Source organism: Halyomorpha halys, unplaced genomic scaffold (genome assembly GCF_000696795.3).
Source record: "Halyomorpha halys isolate HHAL.00 unplaced genomic scaffold, Hhal_1.1 Scaffold777.1, whole genome shotgun sequence".
Taxonomy (NCBI): Eukaryota; Metazoa; Arthropoda; class Insecta; order Hemiptera; family Pentatomidae; genus Halyomorpha; species Halyomorpha halys.
In genome coordinates this window covers 192610-212694 of record NW_027107689.1, presented here as the reverse complement: position 1 = coordinate 212694, position 20085 = coordinate 192610, and the positions used below count along the sequence as shown (strand labels likewise).

The following is a 20085-nucleotide window of genomic DNA, read 5'->3' as shown; positions in this document are numbered from 1 at the left end:
ATCTGTCCTATCTATCAGTTTGTCTTTTAAATTAATCAAAAGTGTATTCTATATCAACATAAATTTCAGAGTCAATGACCAAAGTTTTACTAAAAACTACTAAGCAAGATTATAACCTCTTCGGCAAAACCCTTAAATTGTAACCTCTTTGGCAAAACTCTTACATTGTAACCTCTTTGGCAAAACCCTTAAGGGGCCTCTACATGTTGGCCAAGCCATGGCAAACTCAGACATGCGCGAGCATGTGGATTGTACGAGTTGGCCTAAGCTCGTTGCCGATCTGTCGAGAGTCAGTTTTTTGGACAGGGATCAAAGGGGTTCGTGAGAGCGCTCGTGTAGCATCTCCACCATTGTTCTTTGTTTAGTTCCAACTGAGAGCTGTTAGGAGGTTGTAGTTACTTTTTATAATAAGTTTTAATTTAATCTTATTTATTTATATTTAATTTCCTTTAATTTTCTTTTTTTTGTAATAATAATAATATAATCCCAGTGCAATGGCTGAAACCACTTGTATGTCCGCCATGCTTGCCTCTTAGAATAACACTGACATGTGGATGGTCTGCTTATTGTTTACCGAGCATTTGTACAAGCCTCCAATTTTTGGCGAGCGGCGAACATGTAGATCCACCTTTATATTCACTAGTTACATTTTTTTTTTTGCTGTTTATATTAATAATGGTTAATTTATTTTATCCCCTTACTTATATAGTTAACATTCACTTATTCCAATAACCACATATATTCATAAATTCTGATATCTTCATAAACAAAGTAATTAAAAACTCATTTTGAAACAAAAAAGATTTCTCCACTATCTTGAGTGGTGTTATTGATTCTGCTGTCTCTGCTTTCGTGAGCCTCTTTTAGAGATCTTAGAAAATTATGAATACTGACCTTCATTAATTATCTTTCCTTGATAATGCTGAAAATTTTTTCAGAAACTTCCTTTCCAAAGTGAGATGTGTAAATTTTTCCCTGATCCCTACTCTTATTTTTTTTTTCTTTCCAGTTTTTACTGTCCAGAACTTATTCCTTTGCTCCATTTTTAATATTGTGCATTTAAGTTTGACTCCTACTTGTCGCGATTATTAAATAATTAACTTTTAAAATACTAATGAGAACCAGAAAGTTTCAGTTGTTTATATTTTCAGAAGAAGGGCTCATAACGCTAAGTTATTAAAACAGTTGTAACATTTAAATGGCACAAGATATCCCAATAAAACTGTATATACAATTATCCAAAAGAGAGATTTTCTCAAAAATCCTTAATTGATAATTATATTCTAAGATGGAGAGTATAGAGAAAAATACCGTGCGATAGTAGACCTATCGATGTTAACCCTTGATGAAGGAAGTATAACAGGGTCCGTCATTAGCGTTGACATAATCGGATCCAGGAATTCCTCTGGTGCTTCGGACAGCAGTTCCTCATCACCTTGTTGAATAGATGCCAATCTGGCCACTTCTTCGGACACTCGTTGCAGCTCCATCACCATTTCCATACCGCCACCGACACGAACTGCAATACACAATATAAAATTGTAATTTACCTTAAGTGATTTAATATTAGAAACTTATTAATTGATCTCTATATTGTAGAGAGTGGTACGGAAACCAAAAAGTAAAATTGTAGCATAAGTGGTTAAAAGAAAATGGAAGTTGAAATGAACAGTATAAAATATTAATAACACAGTAATAAATAACAAATGTATCTCATTATTTCTTCCATCTTGAAAAGAAGGAAAGAAACAATGAGAATGGTACCTGTTTCGAATTTGTCAGTAGCTTTTTTACTGAAAGTTACCAATTAATATCATTGATTTTACCTTTTCTCAGAAATGGCTCAAATGATTTTGATTTAACTTATCATATAAATGTACAATTAAGTAATAAGTGAAAGTTGTGAAGTGTACAGTGGACCAAAATTTATTTTTATTTTTTATGATTATTAGTTGACTATATGTGACAATTGAATGAAGATGGTCTGGGTGGTAGTAAAAAAAATAAATACAGAAACAGGTAGAAAAACTATTTATCAGCAACTGATGCTTCTTTCCCCCCCCCCCACACTTTGCAAGGTTTCATCAGGGCTCGGCGAATTTGGGGCGAAACATTAGTTACTAATAAATATTTTTATTTTATTTTTGTTGTACTTTTTTTGACTGCCATCCAGACCATCTTCATCCAATCAATATTTATTTCAATATGAACGTATAATAAGTATGTCTTGTCTAGGATTGAATGAACTGTATTTTTATAGATAGGTTTAAATCTACAAGAAAGTTGAATTACGTTAGTTTTATGAAAAAAGGGTAAATTAGTTGTATCTTACCTTCAACTGATATTTCTCATACTAAATACATCATTCATGGGTAATAATGATGGAAAAGATGGGAAATTCTAATGCAGCTATTTGTTACCTAGTCAGAGGCTTGAAAATGACAAACCAGGGCCTACCTCTAGAGGAGAAAGGTAGAACAATATACAAAGAAAAAGTATTAAGGGGAAAAGCAGGAAATTTGATTTAAATCTCTAACATTGTCATAAACATATTTTCAAGTAAATATATGTTTTTTTAATAATTTTAAAATTAAAACTAGGTAGCAAATAATGTTTCATGTAAGTATATATTTTTAAATTCCCGCTAATCCGAACTGGCTCTTGCAATCACTAGTTCGGATTGCCAAGGTTTCGCCATTTTTCTGTACCTTTTTTCAGGATATTTGAACTATTAATAAAGACAAACTTATCAATTATTATTACTATTACTTTGAAGTAAAGAAATTAAAGTAAAAGCTCCATACCCAATACATCACTTGCTAATGTAAACAGTTGAGGGCTGTACGAGCGACCATCCTTAGAGACAGCTGAGCAAAATTCAGTACTAGAACCTAAATGAATATAAATACCACAAATGTCTTTGACTATCGCACCAGGGTTAAACATATACTCTTCATGATCTTTTACCTAAAACATTGTATAAATAAATTAATATAATAGTGAAATTCTCATAATGTTATTATTATTATTTGAATAAAACTATAACAATATTAACACTTTGACTACAGGGGTTCCTCTGGAAAACCACTCAAAAGCACAAATTGATATATAACAGTTAAATTAGCTGTTTAAATATTCAATTATACTTAAATAACTTATAATTAATTTGAAATTCAGGAGTGCAGATAGCCCCAGGGTAAGGCCTGTAGCTTCTAACTCCAAAGACCCGAGTTCGAATCCAGCTGGGCAGAAAATTGTTTTCTGTTATACTGTAGCCGTGAGTCAACTCCTGTGGGTTCTTGGAGCCCTCCTGGGGTCCACCACCACCAAGCCTCTTAAATTGGGCACCCTTAATTGGGTAAAAATCTGGTGGTCGAGCGTGATTCTGACAAATCACCTCCTTGCACAACCGTTGGTCTAGTAACAGTACTTCCTTACAAAGTACTGAACCCCTGACCCTTCATAGTTTGTAGCGGAACAGATTTTAATTTTGTCAATTTGAAATTCAATGTATAATTTTTTTAAAACTGTTGATTTTTGCATTTTTTTTTTCAAGCAGAAAAAATAAAATGGATAATGGACAAACTGCTTGAAACATTGTTTGAATGTTAAAATACACCATATAATAAATATTTGCTGTAAATCTAATAAACAGATAAATCAGCATACCCCTTAAATAAATCTTGACAGTCCATAAGTTTCATATGGGTCCCAAGTCACATTGGCATCGTTGGCAATGAGCTCGCAGACTAAGCTGCCAGAGAGGCAGTCACTCTCCCTAGCTTAGGCACTGCCGTTCTTACTATATCAGAACTCAGTAGGCCTCTTAAAATAAAAATATCGGTAAGATGGCAGACCATGTGCGATGAAAGCTCTCCATGTAAATTAAAATAAATCAAAAGAAAATTAAAACCATAGTCGACATCTTATTATTTTTTTTTTGTAAGATGGCAGACCATGTGGGATGAAAGCTCTCCATGTAAATTACAAGAAATCAAAAGAGAATTAAAACCATAGTCGATATCTTATTATTATTTTTTTATTTATTTATGTTGGAATCATCTGCAAGTGAGAATGAGTGAATTTATATGGGTGTATGTGTATAGCTTTATTATAACAATCTATAGGCGATGATGACCATAAGGTTTTACGCCTTTAAACAGGAACAAATAAACAAATCTTGAAATTCCCACTCAGGCTACAATAAGTTGGTAACCAGTAGGATAACCATATCATACGCCAGAAATGACCAGGTAGGAGGGAAATAAAAATAACCTAAGAAAGATAAGGAGAAAGAATAAAAATATAAATATGACATTATTACCTTCAAATTTTTCTTGTTGGGTCCAACCAAATGATACAGAAAGTAATTGAGCATGGCAGTAATCCTTTCGACCATCATCGGATGGCAAAAAATTGACTTAATTTCTGAGCTCATATATTCTAAAGTGTGTATCGTTTCTTGGCCTAGAATGTTATCAAACCTGAAATGATTAAAATATTTCTTAGAATTAAGGAACCCTAATCTTTCATTTGTAAGAAGACTGGGGCTAGTTAGCATAAGGGATTGGTTGGTCAACAGCTTATAATTCTCATCACCAAGGAAGCATCACTTACTTTCTCTACGGGTAATTATTACTATTACTACTTATAAGCTCAGGGTCAATGAGATCTTCAATAAAAGGATTAAGGAAAGTTTGTTCTTACATATATATGTAGTGTATATTGTAATATCCTCTTTGTTGATAAATAGTTATTTTTTATAAATAAATAGTTTAAGTTATGTTTTATTTTATTTATCAATACTCAATATTGTTCATTTGTTTTATTGAACCAAAAAGCAAGCTAACCAATTTTGTTAGTCAAATATGAAGTAAAAAACATCATTCAGAAGTTATGGAGACCAAAACAAACTCTTTTCAAATATTTGAAGATGGCGGCAAGGGTCCTTCCAAAGTTTGTTGAATTACTGCTGTGTGGAGTATGTAGATTGAAATTTTATCAACTTTTGTTGTTTCTCTAACCGGATTATATCTAATCCAAGAGGAAATAGAAGAAGATAACAATTATCAATGAAATATTTACGTTGTGAATTATCGCAAGTGAATTAGAGTGGTTGCCAGACAAAGAAGGAAATTGTTTATTTAGATGGAGGGAGAGTGGATGCATCCTGGAAGCAGGGGGTGCTAACCATCCTTGGTCTACGGTCAGTGGTAGCATTTTTTGAAAGAGGACTCTGTTTGGATAACAGGTGGATTGGATGTGTCCTGGAAACTAGAAGAGGACCGAGCCCTTTGTCTACTGTCAGTGGTTGCATCTTTATAAAGAGGACATCAGAATCATCAGTCATTAAAGAAGATTATATAATTGGTTAGTTTGCTCTACCTAGGATTTAATTATATTTGTAAAAGTACCCATTAATTCATTTAAGTGTCATTGTGTTCTAATTATCTGGAAAACCCGCCCTGAGATAGAGCCAATAATGTTTATTAGTTTAAAATAAAATTCTCATATCTAGTTAACATTTAATCTATTCATTTAAACTTGTCATCTTGTCAATGCAAATCAATTTTCATTAGTTTGCTTTTTCTTCTAAAACTCTTCCATTCTTTCTCATATTGCACTTATCTGAAACTTGGCAGACATTTTTGTTTTAAAATCTGGTTTGGGACTAGTTAACCAACTTACCCCAACTGCTTTGACTAACTAGGTATGGGCTAGTTCAACAATGAAAAAGCTAAATTGTGGATCACACCAAAAATAGAAAATGAAATTTAGCGTAATACTGTCGTGGTTCATATAAAAAAAAAAAAAAATCAAAAATATTCAGATGTTAAATTTCTAAACCATTCATTATTATCCCTTGATGATGTTTTCCAATAAAAATTGTATTTTGCTGTTTTCATTCAGTCTTTCATTAGAACTATTTCAAACTATACCAACCAACCTCATGGTTGGGACAGGTTGGCATACTTACAATTTTTTGACTTTAAGGTTCTCTCGAGAACTCAACACAATATGAAGGTGTGAACAAACACAGAAACGTAGTCTCATCAATATAGTACTCAAAGAGACCAAGAGCATTTCCATACACCATCTACGGTTTGCATGGAAAATAAAAATGTGAAGTGTTGCCAACCAGCCCTAATCTCCAAAATATGCAAATATATAGATTTTAAAATTAATGCTTCTTAAATTTATATTTACATCTAACTGTGTCACATGAAATGTCAGTATTTTGTAAGTCAGATTAATGAAATATGAGTGAGTAAAATAACAAATAATTAGAGCATAATTTTAATTTTTAATAATAGCAAAAAATTAAGAATTATTTTTGAAAGATCGTAGATTGACCATGTGTGATACATAAAAGGAAGATGGTCCTGGTGCGGAAAAAAAAATAAAATACTCAAATAGTAATTAAACTATTTATTCTGAACCAACATTTCGTTCCACTTTGCAGGACTAAAAAAGACACAACAAAAATAATTTAACAAAGTAAGAAAATAGATAACATGAAATAAAAATAAACTAAGGTATGGCTGAATATGATTTCAAATATGTATAAAAATGATAACAAATTTACTTTGTTCATCTTTATATAAATTTTAACATATTTTCTATCATATTTAGCCACTCCTTAGGTCAATTTTATTTCATGGTATTTATTCTCTTACTTTGTTCAATTATTTTAGTTATTTGTATCTTTATTCAGCCTTGATGAAGCCCTGCAAAGTGGCGGTTCACAATAAAAGTTTATAATTATGAGAGATAATTGACCGTGGATGACTTGTACGAGAAGATGGTTGGGGGTGCTGTCAAAATGAAACATAAATAAGTTACATCAACTTATTTAATCATGCTAACGTTTAAAACAGTTAACAGGTTCGTTTAATTCTTCTTTTTTTTCTCTATCTCTATTTTACCACCCCTTCTTTTCTAAATTTTCCTTACCCACGTTATTAGTTATCTTCACCATATATTATATATATATTATTATTGTTGTTTTCAAAATAATTTTTTTTTCTTCTATTCATTTCTTTTAATAAACTTTACTTATATTTTGCCTCTTTATCAATTATTATGGTTACATATATTTTCTTTCTCTCAATTTTCTTTTTCTTTCCATACTTCAATTTTTAAATTATTAATAACTAATATATTCATACTTCTTTGCATTATATAACTTAATTCTTATTTTATTTCCTTAATTATGTTATTTTATCTACTTATTCAATTACCGATGTATACATTTTATTTTCTACTTTTCTCATCACTTCATTTTATTTATTCCATTCTGTAAAATTATTCACTTTATGTCATTCTGTTTATATTTTCTATATTCAATGGTTGTTATATGGTTGTTCTGCTCTTAGCCCTGATGAAGGCTAGAAACTCTAGCCGAAACGCTGGCACGATTAAATAAGTTACATCAACTTATTTGTGTTTCATTTTGACCACACCCCCAACCATCTTCTCCTCATATAAAAACTTTACTTATTATTTGAGTTTTTTTTTTTTACTGTGTCCGGACCATCTTTCCTTCATAAAAGTTATTTTTGTTCGAAATGTCTTCTTTTATTTGAACCTTTTCTCTTCTAGTGATCTGTATTTTATTCCAAAATATGGCGATCCGGATGGACAACAATTTTCTAATTTGCTAAGCATATACAATGAATATTGTTTATAACATCCTCTGATATATTGATGTATGGATTATAGTGACAAATATTTCCAGACCCATAATTCTCAAAGCCTTAGCTATTTTGGATTTAGTCTTGATCACCAGCTCAAAGAACTGAACACATAACTCTCGCATATCATCAATTTAAAAAAAATAAGTTCTCGATTTGAGATCTTGGATAAACATGGGCTTTGTTAAAAACTAAGAAATACCAACTACTCATGAATAAATCAGTACCCTATAGCAGAATTAGTTTAAAATTTTAAGAAGTAGCAATATTCCTCTATTTTTCTCCTGCTCGCTAAAACAAATTTCTTGAGATCTATTTCCTGTAGTACTTTGAAAGAATAAATTTGTTGAGATATAGTGGCAGTAATTGATTGTACAAAATTCCTACTTCATATGTATATAACAACAACCAGCTTTGATAATCGAATATGCCTAGTCTCTAAGAGGTCATTATAAACAATATTCAATGAATTTTTGACATAATTTAATGTAAAAACAAAAGAAAACATCCAGAAATTATAATGCTCCCCTTGGGCAAAACTGTTATCCTGACATTTAATGTGATAAAACTAAAACACTGTTTTATTTATGAGAAAAATGTAGGGGGTGTAGTCAGTAAAGAAAACTAATAAGTAAAACCTTACTTTATAAGTGCTTACGTTTCGGCCAGAATATTGGCCCTTAATCAGGGCTAAGAACAAAAAACAAGATAATGAAAAAAAGGAAATGCAGAATGACTATAAAATAACAGATAATATAGATAAATGAGTAGTATTGGAAGAAAATAATTTTCATTTTGTACATACATTTACTTACTGGATTTTCACATGAATGTTATCTTCTTTTTCTTCACTTTTCATAATTTTAATATTTATAATAAAATTAATATTTATCTTCTTATAATTGAATAAATAAAATGTGTTTATTTTTATAAAAATACCAAAAATGGATCTATTCAAAATAATAAAAAATATCCGTCTGTCAAAGTCTATGTGCAATTTTAACTAAAATATATAAATTACAAAAAATTAAAAAAAAAAGTACGTCATATACGTAAAAAACGATGCTTTTAACAAAAATGTTTTTAAAATTTATTTATTAGTTGATAATTAAAACTGTATTTACATAATAACACATTAAGTAAATTTGAAGTAAGATCAAAATGGAATGATAGAGGCATGTAGAGAAACTACCCATTAGTAGCACACAAATGACATTTTTACACTAGAAGATTTCGAGGCCATTTTCTTTTCAGGTGCCTCGGAGGATTGCCAGGAATAGAAGAAGCAAGGTTAGGAACTAGAGGGTTTTGATGGTTAAGGAGATTATAATGGAAGGATTAATATATGGTTCGGGCTAGATCGGTTACATATGGAACATAAAGGTCTTTATAGATGATTTTATTTGTGATAAAGTAAGGAGCATTGAGGATTTTACAAAGGATTGGATACAAGAGAAATTTGAAGGTTTAGTGGAGCCTCAAAGCTCAACTCCGTATGTCCAGATAGGTCTTATAATTGTCATGTAGATCAGTTGAATTGGAAGTTTAGACAGTTTGTCTATTAAGTGCTGTAATAGTCGAAATCGACATGCAGTTTCCTGTCTTTTGTTCAGATGTAGTTTAAAGTAGCGGATCTATTCTACAGGGGTAAGAGCTACATTATTAAAGGAAACTTTAAAAAGTCAGTAGGTTAGTCAATAATTTAAAATAACATAACAATACAGTATTTATGTCTAAAGAAAGAAAGCAAAAGTAACAAACTATGGTATGGCATTAGTCCCTAACATGTTAACCAGTTGAGCTCTTTCCAATGCAGCCTGTTATAGATAGTTGCTTTTCATAATTTTAATATTAATTATTCTCATACTGCTTTTATCTTCTTATAATTACTTACGCTATAAATTTTCTTCCAATACTACTTATGTACCTGTTATCTTCTTATTTTTGGTTATTCTGCATTTTATTTTTATTCATTAAAAATGAAATTCTGGCTAAAATGTTAGCATTAATAAAATAAATTTTTACTTATTTCTGTTCTTAACTGTCCTTTCCTCAAATGATATTCACAGTTAACAATTAACTTATTATTGTTTTATTTATTCTCTTCTATTAGAAGAAGATAGTTGACCGTATGAAGTAGATTGTAGAAAGATGTTCCGGGTGGTAGTCTATAAAGGTACACTATAGTAGAAAAAACTATTTAATGTTAACCAATGTTTCACTCCCACGAGGCTTCATCAGGGCAAAATGAAAACAAGATCCTATCTGGACTATCTTGAACTACGGAATATCTTCCTACAATCTATTAATTTTTACCATTAATTTAATTTTTAATGGGGGAAAAAAAGATCAAGAAATTTTATAAATTCAGCTATGAATACTAATCAAGTACAAATCATCAAAATTCTTGATTAAAACTTGTTTTAATCACCTCGCTGTCATTCCTATTTGCCTAAATATATGCTCGTTACGATCTCTCTCGTCCAGTGGCAGCCTTTCCCACTCTCCTGCATCTCTGTAAAAAAGTTCTACTATCAGTAACAAAATATCAACTTATTTTCCACCTGTATATACCAATAGATAGATAGTGTGTTCCAGAGTTAAGTATCCTAACTAAAAATACGAATTTAAGATCTCAAGATAAGAAAACAATTACCTGTGAAGGTATGTCCATTAATGCTTTGTTTAGGAGATATTCACATCTAAAGATTTTCATTGTTATGAATTATTTAGGTTATAATAAATCAATTAATTTGTATTCCAACAACTTTATTAATGAAATGTAAATATTAACATTCATATTAAATATTGCCCAAAGTGATTACCTTAAGCACTAAGACAGGCTTGGCATCTTTCTTCCATAGCAATAGTGACCAAACAGCAATGGATACATGTTATTGCAACGCTCTCCAAATCTTACACCACTTTTTTGTTTGAGATATTACAAAAAAACCTTATGCAAACAGTCAATGACCTTATTTTTTTGTAAAGAAGGATAATTAAAACTCTTGAAATAATAATACATATCCAGTGCAGTTCGGCCACTGCTGCTGTAAAAGAAAAATGGTGAACCTCTCTTAATGCTCGAGGTTATCACTTTAATAAGATTCAATATGAATGTTAACTTTTATATTTAATTGATTAAATAGCTGGAACAATGAATCTATAGATTTATCTGAACTTCATTTACCTGGCTGTTTGAAGAGTACGCAATTGTGCCATATTAGAAAGAGCTTCGTCGAGGAGAAAAATGGCATCGTTCATGAGGAGGTTGAGAAACCTGAGGAAGAGTGGAGGAGTCACTTCTTCCATGTTTATTTCCGCATCTCGAGCGAGCTGTCTGTACAATAATATTTACCTTTAATCTGGCAAAACAAAAGCCTAATAACGTATAAATATATGTGTCCTGCAGAGGGTAAATATATCAAATGGTATATGATTAAAGAAAATAACATTAGTACGCTTACTTAAAAACATCTCTGTGCTCTTCTATATTCCATAAATAGTCCATGACGGTGTACATCGGCCTTCTGTAATTGAACTTCTGTTCGAAAGCGACGCCCTCTCCAGTCATTTCAATTGAGACGAAAACATTTATAAGACAAACAACAATCTGCAATGATAATAATAATATATATTATTTTATATAATTTATTCAAATTCTTGAGACTGGTATTTATCTATTAAATAAATCAAATGGTATCCTTATTAAGTCTCAACATTCTTTATTATATCAATAGTCCAATGTTTCGGCCAATTCGGCCATCCTCAAGGATAATCTAAACATTTAACAGCCTATTATGTATTCATTTGTAACAATTTTAAAAACAACATTATTATTAATAATATACCATACCTTAAATATAAATTCACACCTCAAATCAAAATTAAAAAAAAATGTTTTACAGGCTATTTTGCCCAGGCCATCAAACACAAGTCAAAATAACCCTACGAAAAAGTCAATTAATAGAAAACCAAATTAATTATTATTAAGATGATACAAGAAATAAGGAGAAGGATAAATAAGGAAAAATATGGGAAAAACTTTTGTTACTTTTACACTTAATTTTAATATTAATTATGAGAGATAGTTGACCGTTGATGATGAACGAGGAGAAGATGGTTGGGGGTGCGGTCAATGAAAAACACAAATAAGTTCAATTAACCAAAAAAAAAAATAGGTTAATCGAAATTATTTGTGTTTTTCATTGGCCGCTTCCCCAACCCTCTTCTCTTCGTTAATTTTAATATGAATTTAATAATTGGAATAAATAAAAATTGAGATCAAAATACAATTTGAATTAAAATAATAATAAGCCTGACCTGAGTGTGTGGAAGGTTATAAATAGTTTGTTTATCTAATAGTGGATAGTGTAGTTTTAATCTAAAATTAAAGTTTTAAAAATTAATGAAGTTTTATAAAAATAGGTAACTAGACATAAGCTTAGGTAGGCTTATTAATAATTAATTTATTGTTACAAATGAATACATAATAAGCTGTTAAATGTTTAGATTGTCCTTGAGGATGGCCGAATTGGCCGAAACGTTGGACTATTGATATAATAAAGAATGTTGAGACTTAATAAGGATACCATTTGATTTATTTGATAAATATATATTATTTTATATCTTGATTGATTGATATTAATTGATATCTTTTTCAATTTAAAATGTAACGTCATTTGTCAATAGTCAGGTTCCCCCACTACACTACCCTCTCAATAACTTTCAACCGCTTCAAACCATTCTTTGGCTTTCCTCCATTCTGTAAAGTGGCTGTTCTTTTTTGTTTTTTATTTTCCTTTTTTCTTGACCTTTATTTTATTCGTATATCCCATATTTTCCGCCTTTTAGTATGGATAGTATTTTGTTACATTTCCCTTTTATCTATATTTTATTTGTCATTATTTCCTTTTTCATCATAAGTCTAATAATTTTTGTATTCTTCGTTTATTTATTCTTTTCACTGTGTATTTTATTTTATTTAATTTACTTTTTTTATTTTTAAATAAATTTTCACATATTTTACATAATTTTTAACAACACCATAGTTTACTCTGTTAGTTAATTTCAGTTTTTTTATTTTTTTTAGCCTTAATGAAGCCCCGCCTTTATTGCGGCGAAATGTTGGCTCATAATAAATATTTTACTTTAAACTTAAGTTATTTTGACTGCACCGTCACCATTTTCCTATTATTAAAAGATATGAATATTTTAAGGCCTCCTTGATATTGGCCAAAGGGCTAAGATATATAAATATATATGAGAAAGGATCAAAATAAGTTAAAAATTAATGTACAATATATTAATGAACTAATTGTATGTTTATGTACATTTATATTTGGGTCGAGTCATAAGTAACTTATTTTTTTTTTCAGACATTTATATTGCTCTCATTAAATATCAAAATTATATTAATTTATTATGTACTACATGTACACTACTATTATCTATAACCTTCTCCCATCTTTCTGGCAGTTTATCAATTCCTTCTTCATAAAATGTGGTTGGTTTGGACTGGAAGAAGTTTTCGACTTGCTCTCCGGAAAGGAAGGTTTTTCCATTCAAAAACCCTCCATTAGAGGTTAAAAAAAAAAACAGTTTAACGTAACGTATATCACAAAAAGCAGTGGACAAAATACTAAATGAAGCCTCATCTATATAGTGAAAATAAAAACTTGTAATGGTAACTAATAGCGGGTAGATAGAAACACTAGGTTCTACTAGCTGCATTGGAAGTTACTTATGAATCGACCTAATACATTTTAATTATTTTGTTTTGTTTTTAATTTTTACGACTAGTTTTATGTTTTGTTTTTTTCACTAATATTTTAAAACTCTATAATTTAACATATAAATTTATTTATTGAAATTTGAATTTATTCCACATTGGCCCCGAGAAATGAATCTTGACCTACTCTAAAGCGAATAGGTCCACAGTGGAGGACTGTTTAAATATTAATAGTTGGTAATAAATTTGAAATGTTATAAACAGTTAAGCTAAATAGTAATTATAATATTAATAAAATATAAATGGAGTTATTTTTACTGTACCCAGACCATTTTTCTTTTATTATAAAAGATGAATATTTTCAGGCCTCCTTGATATTGGCGTAAGCCCTTCGATATAAAAATATATGAGAGAAAGGCTAATAATAAGTTATGTTCTTAATTAATTACCTTTTCTTCAACAAAAAATTAATGTATAATATATTTATGAACTAATTATGATTTTATATAAATTTATACATTAACACTTTTTTTTCCCATGCTTATTTATATATTTTTTTAATTTTTACAAATAGTTTAATAATTTTTTATCACTAATATTTTAAAAATCTATAATCATAATTTAACTTCATTATTTATTTTCAGGAAATTAATTTTCACCCTTTTTGACTTCTTTATTCCTTTTTTACACCCGAACAACTTTTCGAGCTCTTCTGCACATTATCCATTGCTTATTATGAATTTGTGAACATTTGTAATTGAAGATTAAAAATCATTTTTATATGTCCTAATTTTTTTATTAGCAAACTTATTTTTATATTATTTTTTTGGCTGTTTTAAAATAATATTTGCCTTTTTCAATGCACTTCCCTCAGTTTTTCTTAAAGGCAAATATTATTTCAAAAGCTGGTTAATAAAAGGTTAGGACATACATATTCTTGTTAGGAAGATATAAAAATGACTTTTATCTTCAATGACAAAAGTCCATAAATTAATAATTAGAAATGGATCATGATGGGCAAAAGAACCTGAAACGTTGTTCAGGTATTAAATAGGAAAAAGAAGTGAAAAAAAGGATGAAAATTAATTTCCTGAATATAAACATAATAAAGTTATAACAAATAAACCCTTTGGAATTTTAGTTGTAACAGTAGAATTAATTAATTTATATTTAAAGCATAATTTAACACTTAAATTTATTTCAGGTTGACCCCCAAAAATGAATCTTGACATTCCCACTCTAAAGCTGTATAAGTCCTCAGTGGAAGACTGTTTAAACATTAATATATCGTAATAAATTTTAAATGTTATGAAAAATAGTCTTGGCTAAAGATGGCTAATGGCTAATGCAAGTGATCTAAAGGCACAAATTTAAAAAAAAGAAGATGGAACTGCCTGCAGGACCACCCGCAATCATCTTTAGATTTTAAAATATACAATTATTTTTTTATCATTTAGCTCACTCGGCCGAGTAATGCTTAAATTCTTTATTATATAACTGTTTTTAAATATATACTTTCTCTTTTTTAAATAAGTGTTTTCCTAAAATTTACAGCGATTCCTGACTTAGATGATTTTAATAACAAGAGAGGTGCCCCCTGACCAACCAGTGGCGGACCAACCCCCATTTTACAAATACAACTGTTCTGTTAATTGTATTATTCGTTGCTCAAATTGTATAACTGTACTTCATATGTATTCAGTAATCCATATTGTATTATTTTTTTCAGTATAGTGTAATAAATACAAATTTATAATGCTTCCTTTTCTTAACTGTTCAGGTTTAAAGTTTTCAACTCGCCGTCTCAAAGTTTTTTTAACTGCTCAGGATTTAAGTTTTCAATTTCTTGAGAGAGTAAAATAAAATATTACACATTGATCACTAAAAACTTTTTTAGATAATAGAGAGATGTGAAACATTTTACTTGGGTCTTGTGAGGGTGATCGATAAAAAGCCTTTCCCTGTAGAAGACACCCAGAGGATTCGGGTCCAGCGTAGGAACTTGCCCTTGATCCCTCGGCAGGAGGCATTCGAGGGATTGAGCAAGCTCTGCGCGGAGGTGAGGATTGCTGGCTCGTCGTTTGGAACCCATCATGACCAGCAGCAGCGACAGCAGTGGCTCCATCAGGGCGAGTCCGCCTTCCTCAAGTGATTGCGGCGAGTAGGACTTAACCAACTTCAAATACCATGCCACGCTTTCCACTACCAATTCGGGTATGCATCTGGAAATTTATTTATATATTTTTTCTCTATAAAATTTATAGATTAAGGGGAAAAATATCTTTATCCTTCCTAGATGGGACTAAGACAGTCAATTAAGTGGGAGATCCAGTTAATCTGGAGTGTATAGTAGTGATATTTTGCATACATGGGAAAATAAGATTGATACTGGCTGATTTCAATGTGTGAATGGTAAATGTTGTTGTTTTTGGTGGATAAAAACGAAGTGCATGAATATGAATTGGAGAGATGCGTTGTTAAGCGTTTGACTGTGCTTAAGTTGGCAGAAGTAGGTTATCTTTAAAGTTTTTGAAGTGTATAGACCTGAAGTGTCCACTCAAAGATATATTAATAAGAATCTTTGTAAAAAAAAGTGTAAAATCAACAAAATAAAGTAGCACTCTTGGGAAGTCAATTTTAGCTAAATAATTGATATAACATCTCAGGTTTACATCTGCCTAAAATATGTAATTTCAGTCTTGTAAAATTTTCACTTTTGAGCTAGATTCCGCACACACGCATGAACGTACACACAATTTTACGAGGATAGAATATTTAGACTCAAGGGATCTCAAAACGAGTATTTCCTTCAAAAACTCAGAACCAAAATTTGTATTGATTTCAATAATTCTTCTTATCATAAATAGGTAAGAGAAAGTAAAAAGTAATTGACGATAATAATTACTTGAGTATCGGGGGTCCATATTCTGGCAGAGGAAAAGTCAGCTGGCGGTGAACTATTGGTGTATAACAGTTCCTTTCCTCGGTGACAGGGTCAAGAATTACTTGTATCAGCCAAACAGACGTAGCCACTTCAAACTGTCCCAGCATCCTCACCATCATTGGTTCAAGAAGGGCACATCTCATACACAAGTACCTATGGAAATTTAAAAAAAGACAACATATTATATATTTGAACAAGGCAATAACTATATTGCCATACTAATATTTTATTAAATAATAAACTAAATTTTAAAAAACATGAAGGAAAAGGAACAAAAAAATATGAAGATGGTCAGGGTTGTGATCAAAAAGAACAAAAATAGTTAACAACTATTTTTCTTCTTTTTGACCACAACTTCTTCTTTATATTTGAAATTCTATGGTCAATTATCTCTATATATATATATATAAGAACAGAAAATAGTTAACAACTATTTTTCTTCTTTTTGACCACAACTTCTTCTTTATATTTGAAATTCTATGGTCAATTATCTCTATATATATATATATAAGAACAGAAAATAGTTAACAACTATTTCGCCCCACTTTGCAGGGTGTTATTAGTTTAAAAACAGCGGAACAAAAAAAATAGTAAACTCTTTTTTTGTCACTCGTTGGCTGTTTTTAAACTCAACACCCCTGATGAAGACCTGCAAAGTGGGCGAAAAGTCGAAAAATAAATAGTTGTTAATTATTTTTCCATTCCTTCTTGACCGCACCCCCAGCCATCTCCTTCATATTTTGAAAAATTCAATCATTTTTATAAATAAATTTTAAAAAAATATTTGAAATTGAGGTTCGTTCTGAAAACAACAAATGTTGAAATTATTAAGAGAAGGAAGGTGCAGAACTTGGAGCAATTAGGCTGTCCATATATTTTGAGACTAAATTATTGGGTTATAAAATAAGTTCGTAGCATTTTTCAATATTTTAATTTAATCCTCTCTGTGTTTATAAAATCATGTTTACATGGTCAATAATGTTTACATATTCCAAAAAAGGATTAGTGAAGGTGCTTTTATGCATCAGTTACAACCGAGATTCCTTATCTTTAAGTGGTATTTTGTTAGCTCGAAATGGAAGAGAAAAAAATTCATTTTCATCATTTAATGATTTTTTATTACAGAATAGGAAAATCTGCTGCACAGATGGTTAACAAAATTTGCAGTGTAATCTAGTTAATAAAATATATATTTAAAATTAAGTGATGGAAAAGTGGGTAATAAAACTTATATGTAGGTAATTAAATGCAAAAGAATCTAGAAATTAATGAGAAATAGGACACCAGATGAAAGGAGGTCTGAAAGAAGCGATGATGAAAAAAAATATACAGGAAAACTTAATGAAGTGGAACGTGACCTTGAACGATTCACATCCTTGCACAACCTCTGTTCAAGAAACAGTACTTCCTTATGAAGTACTGAACCCCTGACCCCTGACCCTTCGTAGTTTGTAGTAGTATAGATTTTTTTTTTAAATAGGAAAATAAAACATGAATATTGATTGATTTTTTAAATATTCTAAAGAAATTTAAATTTTCAGTGATCTAAACATGATATTTATCAAAATAAAATAAAGAGATCATTATAAACAAACCTGGACATCTCCATTTCCATCCTTTCTCTGAATGTTTCTACAATTTCCTCTCTCGGTTGAGATCTGGCCTCATTTAAGGCCCTCTGTAATCTTCCGATTTCCTGATAAAGTTGCTGAGTTCTTTCGAGTAAAACCCGAACGCTGAGGTCTAATGCTCTAAAAACATAAGTGTAATATTACTTATAATATATACCATACCAAGAAAAATTCTAAATCATAACTGCTAACAAAAATCAATAGATATGAGTAAAATATATAAGTGTAAAACATGGCCCTTGACAAGAAAAGTAGAACTGATGCAAAACTCCTGGGAGAGAAAGATACTGAGAAGAATATAGGGAGGAGTCTCAAAAAATGTGATTTAAGGAAGAAGGAATGATAAGCTCATGGAACTGTTTGGAGAATCCAACATCGTGGAGTTAAAGAAAAGAGGTAAAATAAGATGGATAGGATGTGTAAAGAGGATGGCCAATCAAAGGATACCCAAGAAAATGCTCGATAGGAAACTGGATGGAAAGCAAAAAAGAGGACGCCTTCATCAAACAGCTGGATGATGTGGAGGAGGATTTGAAGCGGCTGGATCCAAAGATGGAGGGAAAGAACAAGAGATCGTGGAGATTGGGTATGGTGGAGGAGGCCCAGGTTCTTGTAGGGCTGTATATGCCAGAAAAATAATAAGAAGTCTCGTTTAGGTCAGAAAGAAATTGATATAAATTATAATCTGTAAAATAGTTAGTAGGAAGTGTATTTGGATGATATAAAATGGATGAAATATATAAATTATAAATTATGTATAGGGCTTCACCAGGGCTGAAAACAAAAAAACCAGATACCGACCTGAATTCAGGGAAAATGAAAATAATAACAAACAAACTTAGAAATATATATAACAATAAATTAAGCAGATAGTAAATGTTTTAGTTTCATTTACTGAAATATAATGTAGTAAAGGTAAGAATTAAACAAAACAAATGATAAAAAACTTATAAAAAATCAGACAGTGCTTATGTAAATAAACAAGTAAGTTTTACTCATTTGTGTAACATTACTGACTGCACCTCCGACCATCTTCATTCTCACAATATAGACAGAAATTTCATCAAGGAGAAATAATTTCAATAGATTATGAATGACAATATAAAGGGTGTTTAAATATATTTTCATTAATTGAAGTAGGAAAGAGATAACTATGAATTATTAACTACCTATGAGTAAGAAAGAAACATTCTGTTATAAAAGAGAATGAAACAGTTGAAAGAGGTTTCTTCTCTCCAGACTCAGTTGGTTGTAAACACGTTTCATTATGCAACGTCGTACAGTGAACTCCTGCATTATCCATTGCTTCTTTATTTGTTCGGTCCACCTAAAATAATATAATATTTACATCATGATAATTTTAATCATTGCTAAAGATACCTAATAGATACTACTAAAAAAAAAATTATTTGAACTGTATTTAAAACTATTACCAGTCACGTTAAAGACAATTTTTTTTTTTAACAATCAAATATCCTAAAAATAATATGAGAGACATTCAATGAGATTTAAATCAAAACTATTTTTTTATTTTGTTTTTGGATGTTTTTATCTTTTCTTTTTTTTTTTTTTTATTAACTTAACATTTATTACAAGAGTAGCTGTCATTAGTAAGCACCATATTCATCTCTACCTAACATTTATTAGAACAAATTTCTACAATTTCCAATTATAGCCCTACTAGGGGTAAGTTGTAATTAAGTTTGCAACATAAATCATATTAAAATAGTGAATAATTTTACATATGATAAAATAAATGATATTTCAGAGCTCACAATGGATTTTAGATTAAAAGAATTGAATATTAAAAATCTGTTGGTGTGCGCGCATTACGGAACTTTCACTCACCACTCCACATACATTCCAACTCTTGTGTAGATTGGTCATATTAAAGTTACCACTCCACATAAATCCCAACTCTTGTGTAGATTGGTCGTATTAAAGTTACCACCCAACATAAGTCCCAACTCTTGGGTAGATTGGTCGTATTAAAGTTACCACTCCACATAAATCCCAACTCTTGTGTAGATTGGTCGTATTAAAGTTACCACCCAACATAAGTCCCAACTCTTGTGTAGATTGGTC

The 20085-nt window shown here is 30.4% G+C and overlaps 1 protein-coding gene across 1 annotated transcript in view; it reads right to left on the bottom strand.

The window, feature by feature from the left end:
* The window catches only part of Ube4A (Ubiquitination factor E4A), a 27557-nt gene that overhangs the window by 1721 nt on the left and 5751 nt on the right, over positions 1 to 20085 (bottom strand). The window contains exons 6-15 of the mRNA XM_014429239.3: positions 19170 to 19327; positions 17965 to 18120; positions 16331 to 16522; positions 15350 to 15647; positions 11162 to 11307; positions 10885 to 11034; positions 10126 to 10209; positions 4325 to 4484; positions 2805 to 2967; positions 1312 to 1519 (exon numbers count right to left, since the gene is read on the bottom strand). Of these exons, the coding sequence (XP_014284725.1) occupies positions 1312 to 1519; positions 2805 to 2967; positions 4325 to 4484; positions 10126 to 10209; positions 10885 to 11034; positions 11162 to 11307; positions 15350 to 15647; positions 16331 to 16522; positions 17965 to 18120; positions 19170 to 19327 (1715 nt within the window). The remainder of the gene's footprint in view (positions 1 to 1311; positions 1520 to 2804; positions 2968 to 4324; positions 4485 to 10125; positions 10210 to 10884; positions 11035 to 11161; positions 11308 to 15349; positions 15648 to 16330; positions 16523 to 17964; positions 18121 to 19169; positions 19328 to 20085) is intronic.